This window comes from Phalacrocorax aristotelis, chromosome 21, assembly GCF_949628215.1.
Source record: "Phalacrocorax aristotelis chromosome 21, bGulAri2.1, whole genome shotgun sequence".
NCBI lineage: Eukaryota > Metazoa > Chordata > Aves > Suliformes > Phalacrocoracidae > Phalacrocorax > Phalacrocorax aristotelis.
The window spans coordinates 4,860,376-4,876,011 of record NC_134296.1 but is presented as its reverse complement, the minus strand read 5'-3'; the positions used below and the strand labels follow the sequence as shown (position 1 = coordinate 4,876,011).

The 15,636-nt window shown below is 56.6% G+C and overlaps 1 protein-coding gene across 1 annotated transcript; it reads left to right on the top strand.

Moving 5' to 3' along the window:
* Positions 1 to 7,166: 7,166 nt before the first annotated feature.
* On the top strand, positions 7,167 to 14,178 carry FMOD (fibromodulin). The gene is made up of 3 exons (XM_075115557.1): positions 7,167 to 7,713; positions 10,056 to 11,070; positions 13,129 to 14,178. The coding sequence occupies exons 2-3, from the start codon at positions 10,080 to 10,082 to the stop codon at positions 13,278 to 13,280; spliced, it is 1,143 nt and encodes a 380-aa protein (XP_074971658.1). The 5' UTR covers positions 7,167 to 7,713; positions 10,056 to 10,079; the 3' UTR covers positions 13,281 to 14,178.
* Positions 14,179 to 15,636: the final 1,458 nt, after the last annotated feature.

The window sequence follows — 15,636 nt, the reverse complement described above, 5'->3', positions numbered from 1 at the left end:
CTGCTGCATCTGCCCATGGACCCCCGGCAGCCCCTCGCAACCCCAGACCCTGCCTGGCCCCGCTCCATGGGGCTGCAGCATCGTGTCTAGGGGATTATTCACATCCCAGTGCCCCCACTCCAGGGGGGGAAAGGCGGGCTGGGCACAAGGGATGCACCCCAGAGCCCAGGGCATGGCAGAGAGGGGCATCGCCACATCGAACCCGAGGGGATGGTCCTGTCTCTCCAGCACCACCTCCTTCTAGATGCTCTTTTACCTCCCTAAATTGCAAAGGCACTGTCAGGACCCCAAGTTTCCCCCAGACAAGTCAATTCAGCTGAGCAGCAGCAAAAGCAGAGAACGCCCACGCTCTGCTTCTTGCTCCTGTTTATCTTCAAAGCTTTTTTTTCTTAAAAAAAAAAAAATTAAAACCATGCCTGCTTTTAATCTGGAGGAGCGTTTGCAGCTCGGAAGAAGGCCGGAGTGCAGTGATAGGAGCCAGGGCAGAGGAGGGCAGGGGTTCACTGCAGCGGCCCCTGGCAGGGCTTAGCTCTGCCTCAGCCGAAACGATGCCAGGGTGAAGAGGCTCTGGGCAGTGGGATGTTTTGATTTGTTTGTTAGCATGGGAAGCCAGGTGGCAGGAGCAGGCAGGAACGCTAATGGGTTTCCCAGGCAGCTGATGTTTCGCTTTTCTTTCCTTTTTTTTTTTCATATTTCAGATGCTTTAGAGAGAAAAACAGCCCAGGTATCATTTGGGAGGGGAGTTCGGTGCCATGACCTTCCCAGAGCCAGGGGTATCTGGGGAGCCGGGAGGAGCCATGAGGCCCTGGGGAAAGGCTGAGCAAACCGTGAGACAGCCGGGCTCAGGCACCCATCACGGAGCTGCGGGGATGCATTCGGTTGCAGAGCGCATGGGGGTGCAGGATCGGGCCCTGCCTTCCCACTACCCCCCTGTGCCCACCAGCGCTGCCACCCCAACCCCAGACCTGGCTGCATTTCTCTAACAGGGCACCAGATTTGGGAGGCTGTGCATTTTAGCATCATTTGACAGCAATAATAGATGAGTGCTTTTAAAGGCACCCCACGACAGGGGACGGACGTTCACCCTGCTCCTCTCTGATGGTCCCTGCTGAGCCGGGAGGGACCCCCAGCAGCAGGGCTCTGTGCACCAGGACCCTTTCCTTGTTTGCTGCCTGATGCAGCTCAGACTTGGGTATAATGTATTAATCTCTGCAAGGGTTTATATTTGGCTCCCAGTGTGTCTGCAACCCTGTCTGCAGAGAGGTTGGGTACCAAGTTTGCTGAGGAGGAGGAGAAGGTCTGCACCGAGCCCTCAGAGCTGGAGAGGAGAGACCTGGGGTTGGGGGACAGGTTCGGGGATAGCTTTAGGGACAGGCAGAGACGGGGCCTTTGGGTTCAGCACATTGCAAGAGGGCTCTGAGGCTCCCTGCTTGTAGGAAACATGATGTGAGATTTTCCCCATGCAGGAGCCTCAGTCAATGGGCTGGAATGAACCTGTCCCCTCCTGCTGTTTGTTCAGGAGAGCTGGGAGGCTTCAGAGAGGCGCCAAGCATTGAAAGGGCCTTTGAAAACATGAATTGAAGGTTCTGAGCAAGGAAACGCTGCGTTTTTTCCTTCTGCTCCTTGGACAGCTGCAGCCAGTGCCTGGCAGCCTTCAGAGCTACCTTGGTGCTACAGTGGGGAGAGAAGGGGAGAGGCAGCCAGGTCCTGGCAGGACACCTTGCTCAGCCTCAAAGCACAGAGCAATCTTCGCCAGGGCTTCCCATGTCCCTGTCCCCTCCTAAGGTCTGGCAAGGGGCTGGAAATAGCTGCCACATCCCAGCAGAGCTGCTCTGCCCTGTGATGGCTGAGCGCAGGGGCTCTGGGCTTGGACACCCATCACCCTGGGGAGCAGGAGCAGGTTCTGTGCCAGGCTGCTGCAGATTGGGGTACAGTGGTCCCACAAATGGGGCTGGGAAGGTGTCAGCATCCTGCCAGCTTTGGTCCTGACACCATGTTATACCCACGGGCAGAACCGAGCGATACCCACACAGCTGTGGGCACAGGCAATAAATTACAGCAGCAGCAGAGCTTGTGACACCTGATGGAACTTTGTGATCTCTGCAGCTGGCAGCTCCCTCGCCGTCCTCCCGCGTGGATTTGCACTTGGCTAATCTTGTGCAAACTGCTCTCCTGGCTCCTCTGCAAAACCCAGAGGCTCTCAAAGCTATTTGAGTGCGTGCTCATAACCAGCCTCCCTTAGCCATGGAGATGTTAGAGGCGTAAAGCATACATCCAGGGACAGGCGAGGGAGTGACTGGATGAGGAAACACTTCATAGTTTCCAGCTCTGTTCGAAATTAAGCACTTAACTTTTTCAAACACATTTTACAGTGGTTGTAATAAGCTCTGACCCTCTTTATGCTGAGACATCCTCTCCCAGAGCAGCCCAGGGCACCAGCCACGCTGCAAGGGGAGAGGCGCCGGCACCCGTAGATGGAGATTTAATACATCTGGCACGTTAGGTTTGCAGGGAGGGGGGTGAGAGCACACATGCTGAGACCACTGGGTGCCCAGAGCCACATCTGGGGGCTGGGAGCTGCGGGATGGTGCGCAGGGACATTTCTGGGACTGGGTGCTCGGAGGGTTGAGTCCACCCCATAACAACCCGCAGACCCCAAGAGACCGGGGAGTTAATACAAGAGGCTCCAGAGCCCCAAAGGCAGCCTGTAATTATGGTGGGACGGGGCAAAGCCTTTCCCAGACAAACTAGCATTTCCCAGTGCTGGCAGCTGTGCCAAGTCAGCAGCTGGGGAGGGTAAGGGGCAATTTGGGGTTTGCTCTCCCTCCCCCCTGCTCCCCTGAGAAGATCTCAAGGCAAAGAGGAGCTGCTTGTGGCTGCTGGACCACGACGAGACGGACAAGCAAGGGCAGGGGGTGGGGGGGCTGCTCTGCACAGTACAAAGGTGGGTATCACTCGGGGGTGGCACCGGGTCCATGTAACATGTCCAGGGCAGGGCACAGAGCAGCAGCAGGGGGACATGGGTGGTTCTGGGAGTCAGCACCCCACCTTATTTTTGGTGCCCAGGCTCTTTTTTGGAGCCCCATGGCATGGAAGAGCCGGGGCTGCGGCGTGGGATACAAGCAAGCGAGCGGGGCTGCAGCTGGCCACCGATTTCACAACCCCGGGTGTCCCGCAGGAGGGAGAGGAGGGGAGCAGACAGCGGGCGAGGATTCCCAGCTGAGGGCTGCCTGTCATTCCATTTCTAGCCAGAGAAAGCCTGGGCTGAGCCCTTGCAGCTTGCTGCATGCAAAGGAAGCTTTGAAGCACCTCCCATGGAAACAGGGTGTCCCTGGGATCCCCGGGAGCATCGCACCCTCATGACACATGGGAGCTGCGGCGAGAGCATCGCCCTGACAGCCCACACCCGAGTCAGAGTTTCCAGCAGAGCCCTGGGGCTCGCTCAGCAGTCGCGCCGTCTCTGAGTGACCGACTCCCTCCAGATTGCCTCAAATCTCGATTCAAGAATGTTGTTTGGGCTGAAGAATGTATTGCTAAAAAAGAAAAAAGGGAAAAGGGAGGCCGGGGTGAGAAGGGAGGTCGAGGGAGGGTTTGCCTTGCCCTTCCGCACTGACCTTTGCGTTTTTGGAGAGGAGGCTGCAGCCACCCCGTGCAGACGTTTGCCAGATGTTGAGCGCGTTCCCTCCACCCGGCTTGGCCGAGGCTGAGCCCGAAGGGCCCCGCAGCTCCCTGCTCCCCCCCACCCACTGCCTGCACCCCCTGATGACCTCCCCGCACTGTGCTTACTCTGTTTCCCTGCCTCCCTTTCCACTGCCTGCTCATATTGTGGCTGTCCTCAGAAATCAGGTGGGGGCTTCCAGGTGAATTTTGTTTCAGCAGAGCCCTTTGAAAAGGAGCAGCACAGCCCTGTGGAGGCCATGGGAGATGATAACCACTCTGAAAGCCGCAGGGCTGCTCCCCCAGGCACAAGGGAGCCCAAGCCACCGCACAGACACCAGTGCTCTTGCTCTGGAGCACGGTTAGAGGAAGGAAAGGGTTCCCTGCGTGGCATGGAGGGATGGAGCAATGCAGAGATACCTGGAGAGGGCACTCACTGCCAGTGCCCACACAAGAAGCCTCTCTGTGTTTTACAGAGGCTGGAAAGAGCCAGGACTAGCAAGGAAGAGGAGGTTTGGTTGCAAATATCCAGAATGACCGTGCAAACCTGGGAGCCATGGACCCCTGAGGACTGGCTCCAGAGCCTTTCTGCTCAGGTGTTTGTAGCACAGCCTTGTCAGGAGGCCGGATGCAATGAAAGGGCTCTGGATCATGGCTTCATGGGTCCCTCCACCACGCAGGCTCTGCAGGCGATGTCCCACACATTTCCACCCACGCTACTGATCAAGGTTGGAGAAGCCAAGGGACAAGGTCTCCTTGGCTCTTACGTGGACTTTTGTTGCTGTAGTCCTTCAAAAGAGCAGCTGGAACCTTCACCCTTCAGGGACCTGCCTTTAAAGGCAAGGTCTGGGAAGGGACCTGCAGGACCTGCCAGGCAGCCAGGGCAGGGCACAGTGAGACTGCTACACAAGCAGCCCTGTCTTCAAGCACCCTGAGCCCAGCAGGACTGGTAACCCCCTCCCAGGACAAGGAGGGCCATGGAAATTAAAGAAAATAGCATGAGTGGGAGGACAGCCAACAGCTCCAGCAGAGCTGAAACTTCTTGGAAATGTGAAAGAGGCAGAAATAACATTTCCATGAGTAAAAAGGGAAGCTGCTCAGAAGTAGCCGTGCTTCTGACAGTCGCTGTTTTTGGATGCCCGCGGTACGTTTAATAGTTCCCCCTTTATCCAGGCAGAACGAGCTTCAGCCTTAGCAGGAGCATCAGAGCGTTTTGTTTCTGTGTTACGCTGCGAAGCATTCGGTCCCCATGCCAAAGCATCCTGACAAACCTGTGTCCGTCCGCAGAGAAGACAGTGCTCCCGGCACAGGTTTTGCAAATTAAAGGCAAAACTCGGGGCCAGATTCGGTGGTTTCAAATACAAAGCTCAAGAGCATTTGATCAAAACAGCTGAAACAAACCCAACCAAAATAGACACTATTCACATCAGTTTGGTTTAGAAAACCAAAGCAAACCAATACAGGCATCCATCTGGCCCTGATGAGATGCAGACTGTGGCCGTTGGAGTAACTGCTCCAGATGAGATTATGCAGCAATAGGGATCATTGGCTTCGAGCACGCAGGACAGCATGTTCCCAGCTCCTGTCACCAGTTCAGGGCTTTCTTTGAGCCGTCAGCTATAGGGAAGAGGTGGTTGTAGGAGAAGATGTTGAAAAAGTTTCATGGAAATCACTTGGGAACCGCGAGGAGCTGTTTTGCACTGGCCTGAAATGAGCGGTAGCACTGAGGTCTTATCAGCACCCCCCTCACGCCAGGCAAACAGGCCAAGCAAGAGAGCCCTGCTAGTGGCTCGGGAGATGCTGGCCACCTGGAGCATGAGATTTCAAGGTTGGATGGAGAAAAAAACCACATCTGTTCTTCTTTAGACAGTAAACTTTCACTTCCCTGAGATAGTCCTAAACTAGTCAGGATGAGATTCAACAGAAAGTCCAGGTGTCGGTGGGGAACGCACAAACTGAGTTTAAGCATGTCATTATCTTCTGGTTTAGGCTGGGAAGGAGGAATACGGCCATGGGGAATGGCACCATTCACAGCCAGCTCATGCGGGGAGGGCTCCCCAGCATCCCCCAGGGGACCCCCCAGCCCCTGGCACCCAGAGCGGGCGCTGCAAGACAGCCTCCCCCAAAGGGTGCATGTCCTGGGTCATGAATATTTTTACCTTCCAGAAGATGGAGAGGCCACGCTCCTTATCTGACCTATCTGGGGACAATCTGCTTTTCCAGAAAAACATCCAAGCCCTGCGAAAGCCTCCGAGCTGTTGGCCACCAGGACACCTCGGGCTGCCAGAGCTGTGACATTGGTTGACACCATCTGAACGCCGAGCAGCAGATGTTACTGGCTGCCACTACCCTCCCCACCATTCCCCCTGGAACAGCGCTCCCTGGCACCAGGAGCAAATCCCTCCAGGCAGCGTCATTCTCTGCACCAGCCCAGAGCCTCGAACCACCTCCCTGCCCGTGGTGAGAGCCCTTCTCCAGCTGCCCCGCGCCGCTGCAAGCTGCCATGGCAATGCTTGATGCAGAAGATAAGATGCCACCAGCCAAATTAAAGCCTCCACCCTGCTTTACTAGGGTTTTACCTCCTTTTAGGCAGCACTACTCCCCTGTCCTCTTTTCCCACTCAAAGGCAAGGCTTTCTCTGAATCCTCTCTCTCCTTGCAAATCCCAGCCCCATGCTGCGGTGCAGCGAGCTGTGCTTTCCAGGCACACTCTTCCTTCCCAAATAGACCAGCTTTCTGGCAAAGTACCCACTGTACAGCGTGTCCCTCGCAACCCCAGCCACTAACCATCCCGCGCATTCCGCCTCCTCACAACAAGGACCCCAGAGCGATAAGGATCTTTGCAAGGCTCCCCAGGGGAAGAGGATGTTTTGGCTGGGAAATTTTGATAGAAAGCAAGGGAAAAGCAAGCCTGGAGGGAGTCTGGCACCTGCTGAACTTCACTAAGTAATTCCAGGCTCCAGGGAGGACCTGGGCGTGCTGCTGGAGCTGGGCACTGGATGGAGATGGGTGGTCGGGGCTCCTCCCTTCCTTTCCTCGCTGGAGGAAATACTTCGATAGCCCTGGAAGAGCTGTTTCCAAAGCTGAAGTGCACAGAGAGCCAGGATGGGGACTGGGGCGGACTGTGACAGTGTCTGCCGCTCCCCTGCTTTGCAGAACCCTCCCCCAGGGCGAGGCCGGCCCTGGGAGGCGATAAGCCTCGCGTCTTTGCCCAACTGCGGGTCACCCCCGGCACACGCTCCCCTGCCCCGTCCCCCCGCACCCACGCCTGGATCAGCTTCGGGGGCAGGGCGGGAAGCCCCCATCCTGGGTGGATGGACACAGCCTGCAGAAATGCCAGCTTGGCATCCCTGTCCTGCCAAGCTGAAGACAAATTCCTGCTGTCACAGTGGCCCTTTGGTAGGCAATTTATTTACCTTGGATGCTGCAGCCTTATCATTCATGGAAATGTTTACCCTAAATATTTCATAGCAGGGCTGCATAAACTGAGGCTTCCTGGGAAGGAAGCCCAGGCTACAGTCAGAGCAGGCACTAACATCTCTTCCCCTGGTACTGCAAAAGTTAAAGATACTTTCTCACTTCTCCCTAAGAATCACATCTTCAGCGCCTCAAAATCAGATACTTTTTAATCTGGCCAGAGGCCTCCTCATCGCTTCCTGATGAGAAACGCAGGAGACCTAACAACAGCCCTTTTAAAAACAACATCCCCAATTCCACTAACTCATTAAACAGAGAGAGCCTGAAAAGTGCCAACACTCCTATGAGAAAAGACGGGAGAGAGAGAGAGAGAGAGAGAGAGGGAGGAAAGAAAAAGCAGGTTATTTATAACGCCAGGCAGCGTTAGGGTCTCTTCAGTCTCTCCTGCAAACTGGCTGCTGCTGGGAGGTCACTCCCCAAAAAAACCTGCTGAGCCCGTGACCTGCAAGGACAATATTTGATCTGGGATCTAGGGCGGGCACCAGCCTTTGCAAATCAGGAGACACACTCACATGCTGCTCGACACACAGGAGATCCCAGAGAAGAGCAGCAAGGCTTTGGAAAGGAGGCTCTTAGCTTGGTAAGTCTGTCTCTATATTTATTATGATTTTTTTTTTTTTTTCTGAAGCCTGATTTCCATACCCTTGCCTCGGCGGGCGGGCGGCTGCCACACGAAGCACATGCCAGCGACACGGGTGGCACAGCCTGAAAGCCAGCGCTGCCGAGCCGCCCCGGCGGGGAAGCCCTCTCCTGCTCCCCACATCTCTTTGCCCCTCTGGCAGCTCCTTGCCCACTTGGCCGTGAGCTGGGCACCTACAGGCATCGACACCCAGGTGCGGGCAGTGCCTGCTCGCTGCCCCTCTGCCCAGCACTGCCCTGCCCGTCCCACCTGCCGGGGTCCAGGGGAAGGGGAAGGTGGTTTCCTGCCTGGCAGAGCAGCAATGGGCCAAGTATGATGGACCATGAAGCCCCTTGCTCCAAAACCTGCTTCCTTTCGGGGTGAGGAGCTGCCCCCGTTAGCCCAGCAGCCTCTGGCACAGGAGCATGGGCACAAGGAGATGACAGGGATCTCACGGCCGGCGCTCTCAGCTTAGATCCCACCCCAAAACCAGGGCTGAAGCCCACTGGGGAGGGGAGCAGCAACCTTCAAATGAAGCAGGGGGCAGCGGTGTCTGTTGAGGACAGGCTCTGGGGTTACCAGTATGTTGAAGGGGGGCGCTAGAAAAGGTGGAGGGACCCCATGGACCGGTCCTGCCCCACATAAAGGGGCACCCTGGGAAAGGGTTGCCAAGTGGCTCTGCATGGGTGGAGAAGCCACTGTGCAGAGCAGGGCGGCTCTGGTATTTCAGCAGGCAGAGTGCCCTGGAGCAGGAGGGAGGAGAAGAAACTCCTCTGCAACTGCCAAGCTCCCTGTTGCACGCAGCATCCTGAAGGACCACGTCTCATCTGCCCCTGTACAAGCATGCAGAGAGGGAAGGAGGGAGAGAAAGCGAGGGAACCATGCCTGCCTGCCACTGTCTCAATCCTTCTTTTCTTCCAGCACAAGCAGCCTGCCAGGGTGCCTCGGTGGCAGGGCAGCCGCTGCCTCGGAGCAAACTGTGCCCTCTTTGTCTGCCAGGCGAGCCATCCCTTCCTCACTGCGGGGTGGGGACACAGCGAGGTTTCATCGGGTGACCCCACAGGCACCCCCTGGCACGGCGAGGAGGGACACTGGCCCGTGCTTGCACATTGCCCACGTCGTGGCTGCCGGAGCGGAGCTGGCAGCGATGCACCAGCCGCCCCGCAGCTCTGCGCTCCCAGCCACGTATATAGGAGCCAGCAGGCAGGAGCAACTCCTCTCCCCCTCCGAAGAGCACAGCCCCGTGTATTTCCTGGAGGCATTTCAAGCTGCCTCGCTCCAGGCCGCTCTGCATGCTCCTTTAGCACTGAGTTGAGGAGTCAGGATGAAGAGCCGTAGCTGGACTCTTCCTGCCACCAGCGCCGTGGCGTGCCAGCAGACTGCCCTGGGCACAGCACGGGGTGGCTGTGAAGCCCAAACCAAGGGGCTCGGGACAGGTTTGCCTTGCTCTGAGCCCTCTGCCCTGCTCTATTCTGGATGTTAGCCCTCACCAGGCTGGATTTCACAAGCAGGGTCCAAGCACTTGGTCTGGTGATGGCTCCTTCTCTCCCTGGTCACGCTGGCCTCGAGGGGCTGGTGGATGCTGCCCCGTTTTGCGTCAGGGCTGAGCTTGGGAAATCTAAGCTTGAAAGTGGTTTAATTTCAAAAATAAGCCAGAACTTGTTTACCAGGATTTACATCCGTCCCGAGCAGCATGAGCATCCTGCGTTTTTGTGGGGGAAGGGAAAGCTGGATGAAACCCACAGCGAATCATGTCGCCAGCAAGTGTAGCATAAATATAGCTCCATCGAAACATGCCTTGAGCACCATCAACCTGTTCTCGCAGCTATCACTGTCTTCTGCCTAACCAGAGAGTGGCCGCGTCCCTTCTCCTCACTCCCACGCAGAGCCAGCATGAGCAAATCCTGGGCACCTTGGGGCAGAGCTGCATCACCTTACACAAATTCGGACCATGTCCCCATATCTCTATCCCTTACTCAGCTGTAACAGAAATACCCATAAGTAAAGATTTTGCAAGCAAATATCCACTGGGATGGAGGTTTCTAGCAGGCCTGAGGTAAAAAGGGGAAAAATCAGGTAACTGCAGACAGGGAACGTGTCTGCAGTTGCATTTTTTTTTTGGGTTGGATTCACTCAGGTCCCCTGGTTCTCCAGCTCTGCTGCCAAGTGCCGCTAACCCCAGGCAGGGCTGCAACCACATCCAACCCCGCTGCACTCCCAGGCCACAGCATGCAGCTCACCTGCCTGTAGCCCTTACACCAGACCTGACACTGCTGATGGTTTCCCCCCTATTTCTCCCCCAGCCAGGTCCCTCCAGCATCAGCACCATGCGTTGGGCCACCGTCCTGATCATCGCTGGGCTCTGCGGAGCCTCCCTGGGCCAGTACAATGAAGAAGAAGACATGGCTTGGTTACAGTACTACATGCGGCAGTCCCGTATGTCCTCCTACAACTACATGCCCTACTACGAGGATGAGAACACCCCGTACGTGTACTCTTACCTCCCAGCTCCAGATACAGAGGCAGAGCCTGGCCCTGAACCTCAGCAAGCCCCTTCCTGGCAATGTCCCCAAGAGTGTGACTGCCCCCCTAACTTCTCATCCGCCATGTACTGTGACACCCGTAACCTGAGGTACCTGCCCTTCGTGCCTTCCCGGATGAAATACGTCTACTTCCAGAACAACCAGATCACCGCCATCCAAGAGGGGGCTTTTGACAACGCCACAGAGCTGGAATGGCTCGCGCTGCACAACAACCAGATCACCAGTGAGAAGATGGGCAAGAGGGTCTTTGCCAAGCTTAAAAACCTGGAGAGGCTGTATATGAACAACAACAACCTAACCAAGATGCCCAGCCCCTTGCCCCGGTCCCTCAGAGAGCTCCACTTGTCTTATAATCAGATCACCAAGGTCCCCTCCAATGCTCTGGAGGGTCTGGAGAACCTCACAGCCCTGTACCTCAGCCACAACTACATTTTTGAGATGGGAGCATCCCTCAAAGGGCTCAAGTCCTTGATCCTTGCTGATCTGAGCTACAACCACCTCAGGAAAGTCCCTGATGGGCTCCCAATGGCTTTGGAACAGCTCTACCTAGAGTACAACTATATCAACACCATCCCTGATGACTATTTCAAGGTCTCTCCCAAGCTGCTCTATGTACGGATGTCCCACAACAGCCTGACAAATCAGGGTCTCTCTACCAACACTTTTAACAGCAGCAGCATCCTCGAGCTGGACCTCTCTTACAACAGGCTCCAGAAGATCCCCCGGGTCAACACCAACCTCGAGAACCTCTACCTTCAAGGGAACCAAATCAACGGTGAGCAGAAATGCGTCAATGAAAGCGCAGTGGTGCAGGGGGTGGTGGTGCAACAAGAGGGATGGGGAGATGGGGATGCAGAACCTGTGCCTCCCCGCGGGAGACTACCTGGGATAATGCTTTGAGCAGGAAATTGGATTCTGGGAGACTCCCAGGTGGCCCTCTCAAGGCATTAATGGGGCCGGATGTGTCCCAACACACCTGGACCTGAGAGGCTCCCGGCTCTGAACGCTCCTGTGTGATCCACAGAGCCATTGCACTGGTTTTACTGAGCATTTATCAGAAGTCTGAGTATCTTCTGGTTAGAGATGCCAGAAACCAGCTGTCGGTAGAAGCTGGGGAGGGGACTACAGCTTTAGTCCAGCATTGGATAGGCTGAGGGGTCATCGACAGAGTGGACAGGGGTAGGAGGTCCCCACAGCCACTGTCACTGCACGTGGAAACATGCATCACCCTGGGCGGTGCTAATAGCAGGGACGGGGACATAGCCTGCGGTGCCCAGCGTCTGCAGTGCTCGGGGCCAGCACAGCCCCTTTCTCCAGCCCCTTCTGCCCACCTCCCTCATCACCTCGCAGGACACTGGCACAGTCGGGCACAGGCCATGGCCCCAAAGCCCCCCAAAGGTCGTGCTCTGCAGCAGAGGGCCAAATCCTTGCTGGGGCTGGGACAGATGGGAGCTTTTAGTTCTTAGAGCCATCAACGCAGCATCTTCTGCCAGGACCAAAATTCACTCGACTTAATACACAAATAAATAAAAGGAACAGATTGTTCTGGGGCTGCTATTTATAAAAATAAGCTAGGAAAAAAATACCCCAAGCAATCTCCTGGAAAAATCCAGGCTTGCTGCTCTCACCTGCCAGGCCCTGAGGGCAGGACCCTCCGAGCAAGCCTGGGATGGGGATAGGGATGTGTCAGTGCAGCCATCGGCTGTTGCAGAGGAAACACACAACCCCGCACCGGGGAACAGGCAGAAACACAAAAACAAGAACAGATTCCCAAATGTTTGCTTTCAAAATTTGTAGCTGTTAACGTCTACCCACAAATGCCACGAAACCACCGCGGAGCCGTTCAGGCTTTACAGCAATTTTTCCTCCAGCCGCAGATTTTGCCGCTGACCTTTAAAACATCTCCAGGAGCAAGGGGCTGTGGGGCCAGGCATCCAGCACCAACCTCTTTGGGGGGCACATCCCACCCATGGGACATCAGGGCCGGGGTCCTGCCCCTCCAGCGACACCGGCAGGTCCCCACTTGCCTTCCCGCACACTGCAGGGCTTGCAGCCCCCCAAGCCCCCAGCCTGTGGGCACGGGGGTCCCCCCAGCACCCCACTGCCTTCCCCAGCAGCATCCCGGCCTGGAGCTTTGCTGCCCTCTAGTTGGTCGCTTCTCTCCCAAATCCTGCACAAAATTTTTTGGAGTTTGTTCCATCTCCCTCCTCCAAACCCAGCCCGGGCTGGCCACGAGTTTCCCTGCCTGGTGCTGGCAGCAGCGGGTGGCAGATGAACGGAGAGGGGATGTGTCTGCAGGCATGGAGTGGGGTCGGGGATGTCCTCCCTCCCGGACACACCGCCCGGGTAGTCCCGCAGTGGCCGGGGGAGCCAGGGGCTGGAGGCTGCAGCGTTTGAAGCCTCACAAAGGAGGCTGCACAGACAATTCCCAACAAAAAGCAATGTTTCATCTGTCTCCACCCAGATTTTTCCCTACAAGCGCTCCAGCCAAGCTGGGCAAAGGCAGCCGAGGGCATGCGCTGCCACCACTTCCAAACCCTGGAACAAACCCACAGGCTCCTTCTGACAGCATGAGTTAGTCTTTCAGCTTAATAGCCAAAGGTGTCAAGTCCAAATTTGCAGGAATAATTGGTGATTTGGGGGTGTTTCCTTTTTTTCCCCGCCCATTTTAACATAAGCCAGCTCTTAGAGGTTGGTACCCACAGACTCATCTCCAGAGCAGACCCCCTTTGACATGTCCTACATTGCTCCCCCAAAGATCAGTCGCATCACGAAGGTTAGATAGAGCCAGGGCCGAAGCCGGCGCTCAGCTCTGTCTCCTCTCCCCCTGCAGAGTTCTCCATCAGCAGCTTCTGCACCGTGGTGGACGTCATGAACTACTCCAGGCTCCAGGTCCTGCGGCTTGACGGGAACGAGATCAAGCGAAACGCGGTGCCCCCCGACGCCCCGCTGTGCCTGCGGCGTGCCACCATCATCGAGATCTAGCCTGGCCCCCGCCCGGCGCCCTCCCCATCCTCAGGACTTTGCTCCCCCGTTCCTGGGGAGACACTCACTCCCATTTTAATGCAGCTTGACAGTTTGACTTGGCTTCCGCAGTAGTGCAATAAGGGTACTCCAACACCAGCCCACGCAGGTGGGCAGGATCCATTCGTCCCCAAATGCTCCCTATTCCCAGCTCTCCAGCCACACAGGGTGGGACAGGTCCCAGCACGGTTCCCCCTCCGACCCCATCACAGCCACCCCCTGAACCGCTGCACCCCCATTCACCTTCTCCTCTGGTTTGGGTGGGATGCAGCAGGGGTGGGGGGAGAGCTCATCCCACCTCCAAAACATGGCACCGAGCACCTGACCCCAGCTGGGAGGGTTTCACGTGTGGGTCCTGCAGAACCAGCAGATCTAAAATGACTCACCCTGGGCCAGGTGCCAGCAGTCACTGGGAGGAGCATCTGGGAGGTTGGGAGCTACATGAGTAAAGGGTTAAAGGTTTCTTGGCTGCCATCATCCCTCAGTCTAGGATGGGCAAGACCAAACCCCCTCCATTTTTCCCCCCTTCCACCAGCCTCCTGCTCCAGAGATGGGACTAACAGGAGATAAACCTTTCCTGCCACTGCCGAGCGGCTGTCAGCTGCTTAGGTTAGAGAGAAACACCCTGAGAAACAGCCTGGGCACGGGCCGTGGCCGAGGGGCGTCTCGCATCTTCGTCCTAGACCACTGGTTCGGGGCAGGACCAGGGGCGAGGGATGGGGCAGTTCCCGGTGCCGTCACCCCTGGCTGCCTGGGGAGCCCCCGCACGCCCAGCTCCATCCCACCCACCGGCTTGGCTCCGAGCTCCCTCCCTGCCCAGGCAACCAGGGTCTCCCGGTTTAAAAAAAAAAAAAGAAAAGAGGAAAAAAAAAATCGCAGTGACGTGCATCCGCAGCACATTTGAATTTGCCAAAAGCCAAAACCACCCAACTTGGTTCCTTGGGTGGTTTAGTTTGAAAACCAAAGGGAAAGCTGAGCTTTGGAGATGACCTGCAAAGCTGAAGAGGTCATCCAGACCCTCCGCATTTAAACTGCATGCTAACACTATAGAAACAAAAACCCAAAAAAACCTGTACTATCACTGACGCATGAACCGTAGCTATCGTACCGACGAATAAAGCCCTTTCCGTAACTGCACAAAACGTGTCTGAGGAATCCCGAATGCAGAGACCAGGGTCTGAGCATCTGGGCTGCTCTGAGCACTGTGACCTCCCCTCCTGCAGACCAGAGCTTTCTGCAGACATAATCCAGGCTGGATTTGCCGTCTAGTGGTTGTACCAGACACGACATGTGCGTACGCCGCCTTCCCCGCACCGAGGAGCTGCCGCTCCAGCACATCCCAGATGGGGTCCATGCAAGGACATTTATAGAAGGAAGAAAATACACATGGCAAAGTGACAGGTGAGAGAGGGAAGGGATGGCGGTGCCTCCTGCACAGCACTTCTGGTCGTTATTTTCCAGATGCTTTCATGTTCTCCAGTCTTCAGCCCTGCTCGTTTTTAACAGCTAAACTGGAGGATGCTTTAAAAAAACCTAAAACTTCACATGGGCAGGATTTTTACAGATCAGGGATTGCACAGAAAATGCCATTTCCCAGCCCACAGGCCTCTCCTCAGCACAGTGGGGGCTTGCTTGGCTCTGGGTTGGTGCCAGCTGGGGGAGGCAGAGCCCACGGGTACTTCGTGGGGAGCAGGAGGTGGGTTCCCCCACTGGCCTTCCCCAAACAGCCCTGGCCCCCAGCCCTGGCCAAAGGCAGCCCCCCAACTCCAGCCAGGGCTCTTGCAGAAGCTAGGCAAGAGGAGAGGCAAGAAGACCCCACTCCACCCCCTTCCCCATCCTCTCCTACACCCCAGGGCAGCAAAGGGACACGCATACCTTCAGTGGGACCTCCCACAGCCAAACCTCCTCCCTGCGGAGATGCAAATCCTGCCAGAGGCTCCAGGACCGGGGACCCCTGACCGAGGGGATCCCCCTGCATGCCCAGCTGGCCGAGGACCCCAAGGCTGTCACTAGATGTCGGTGTTGCCTGTCACATGCGGTTCTGTCCAGGCTGGAAGGGTGGCACCGGCTTTCCTTCCCCAAAGCCATGTCCCCTGAGAGCAGCACCCAGGTTCGGGAGCTGCACCCAGGGGTGCCCACCACAGCCGGTACTTGCTTGGGCAAGGCTGGGCTGAGACATGCGGTGAAACCCAGCTCCGCCCAGGGAAAAAAGGGCTCAGAGGGAGGCAGACCTGACCCTTCTTCTGAGATAGCAAGAGGCCAGCCATGCTTGTGCTGGTCTCCCGTGAATGCTGGCAGCAGGGCAGCATGGAGGAGT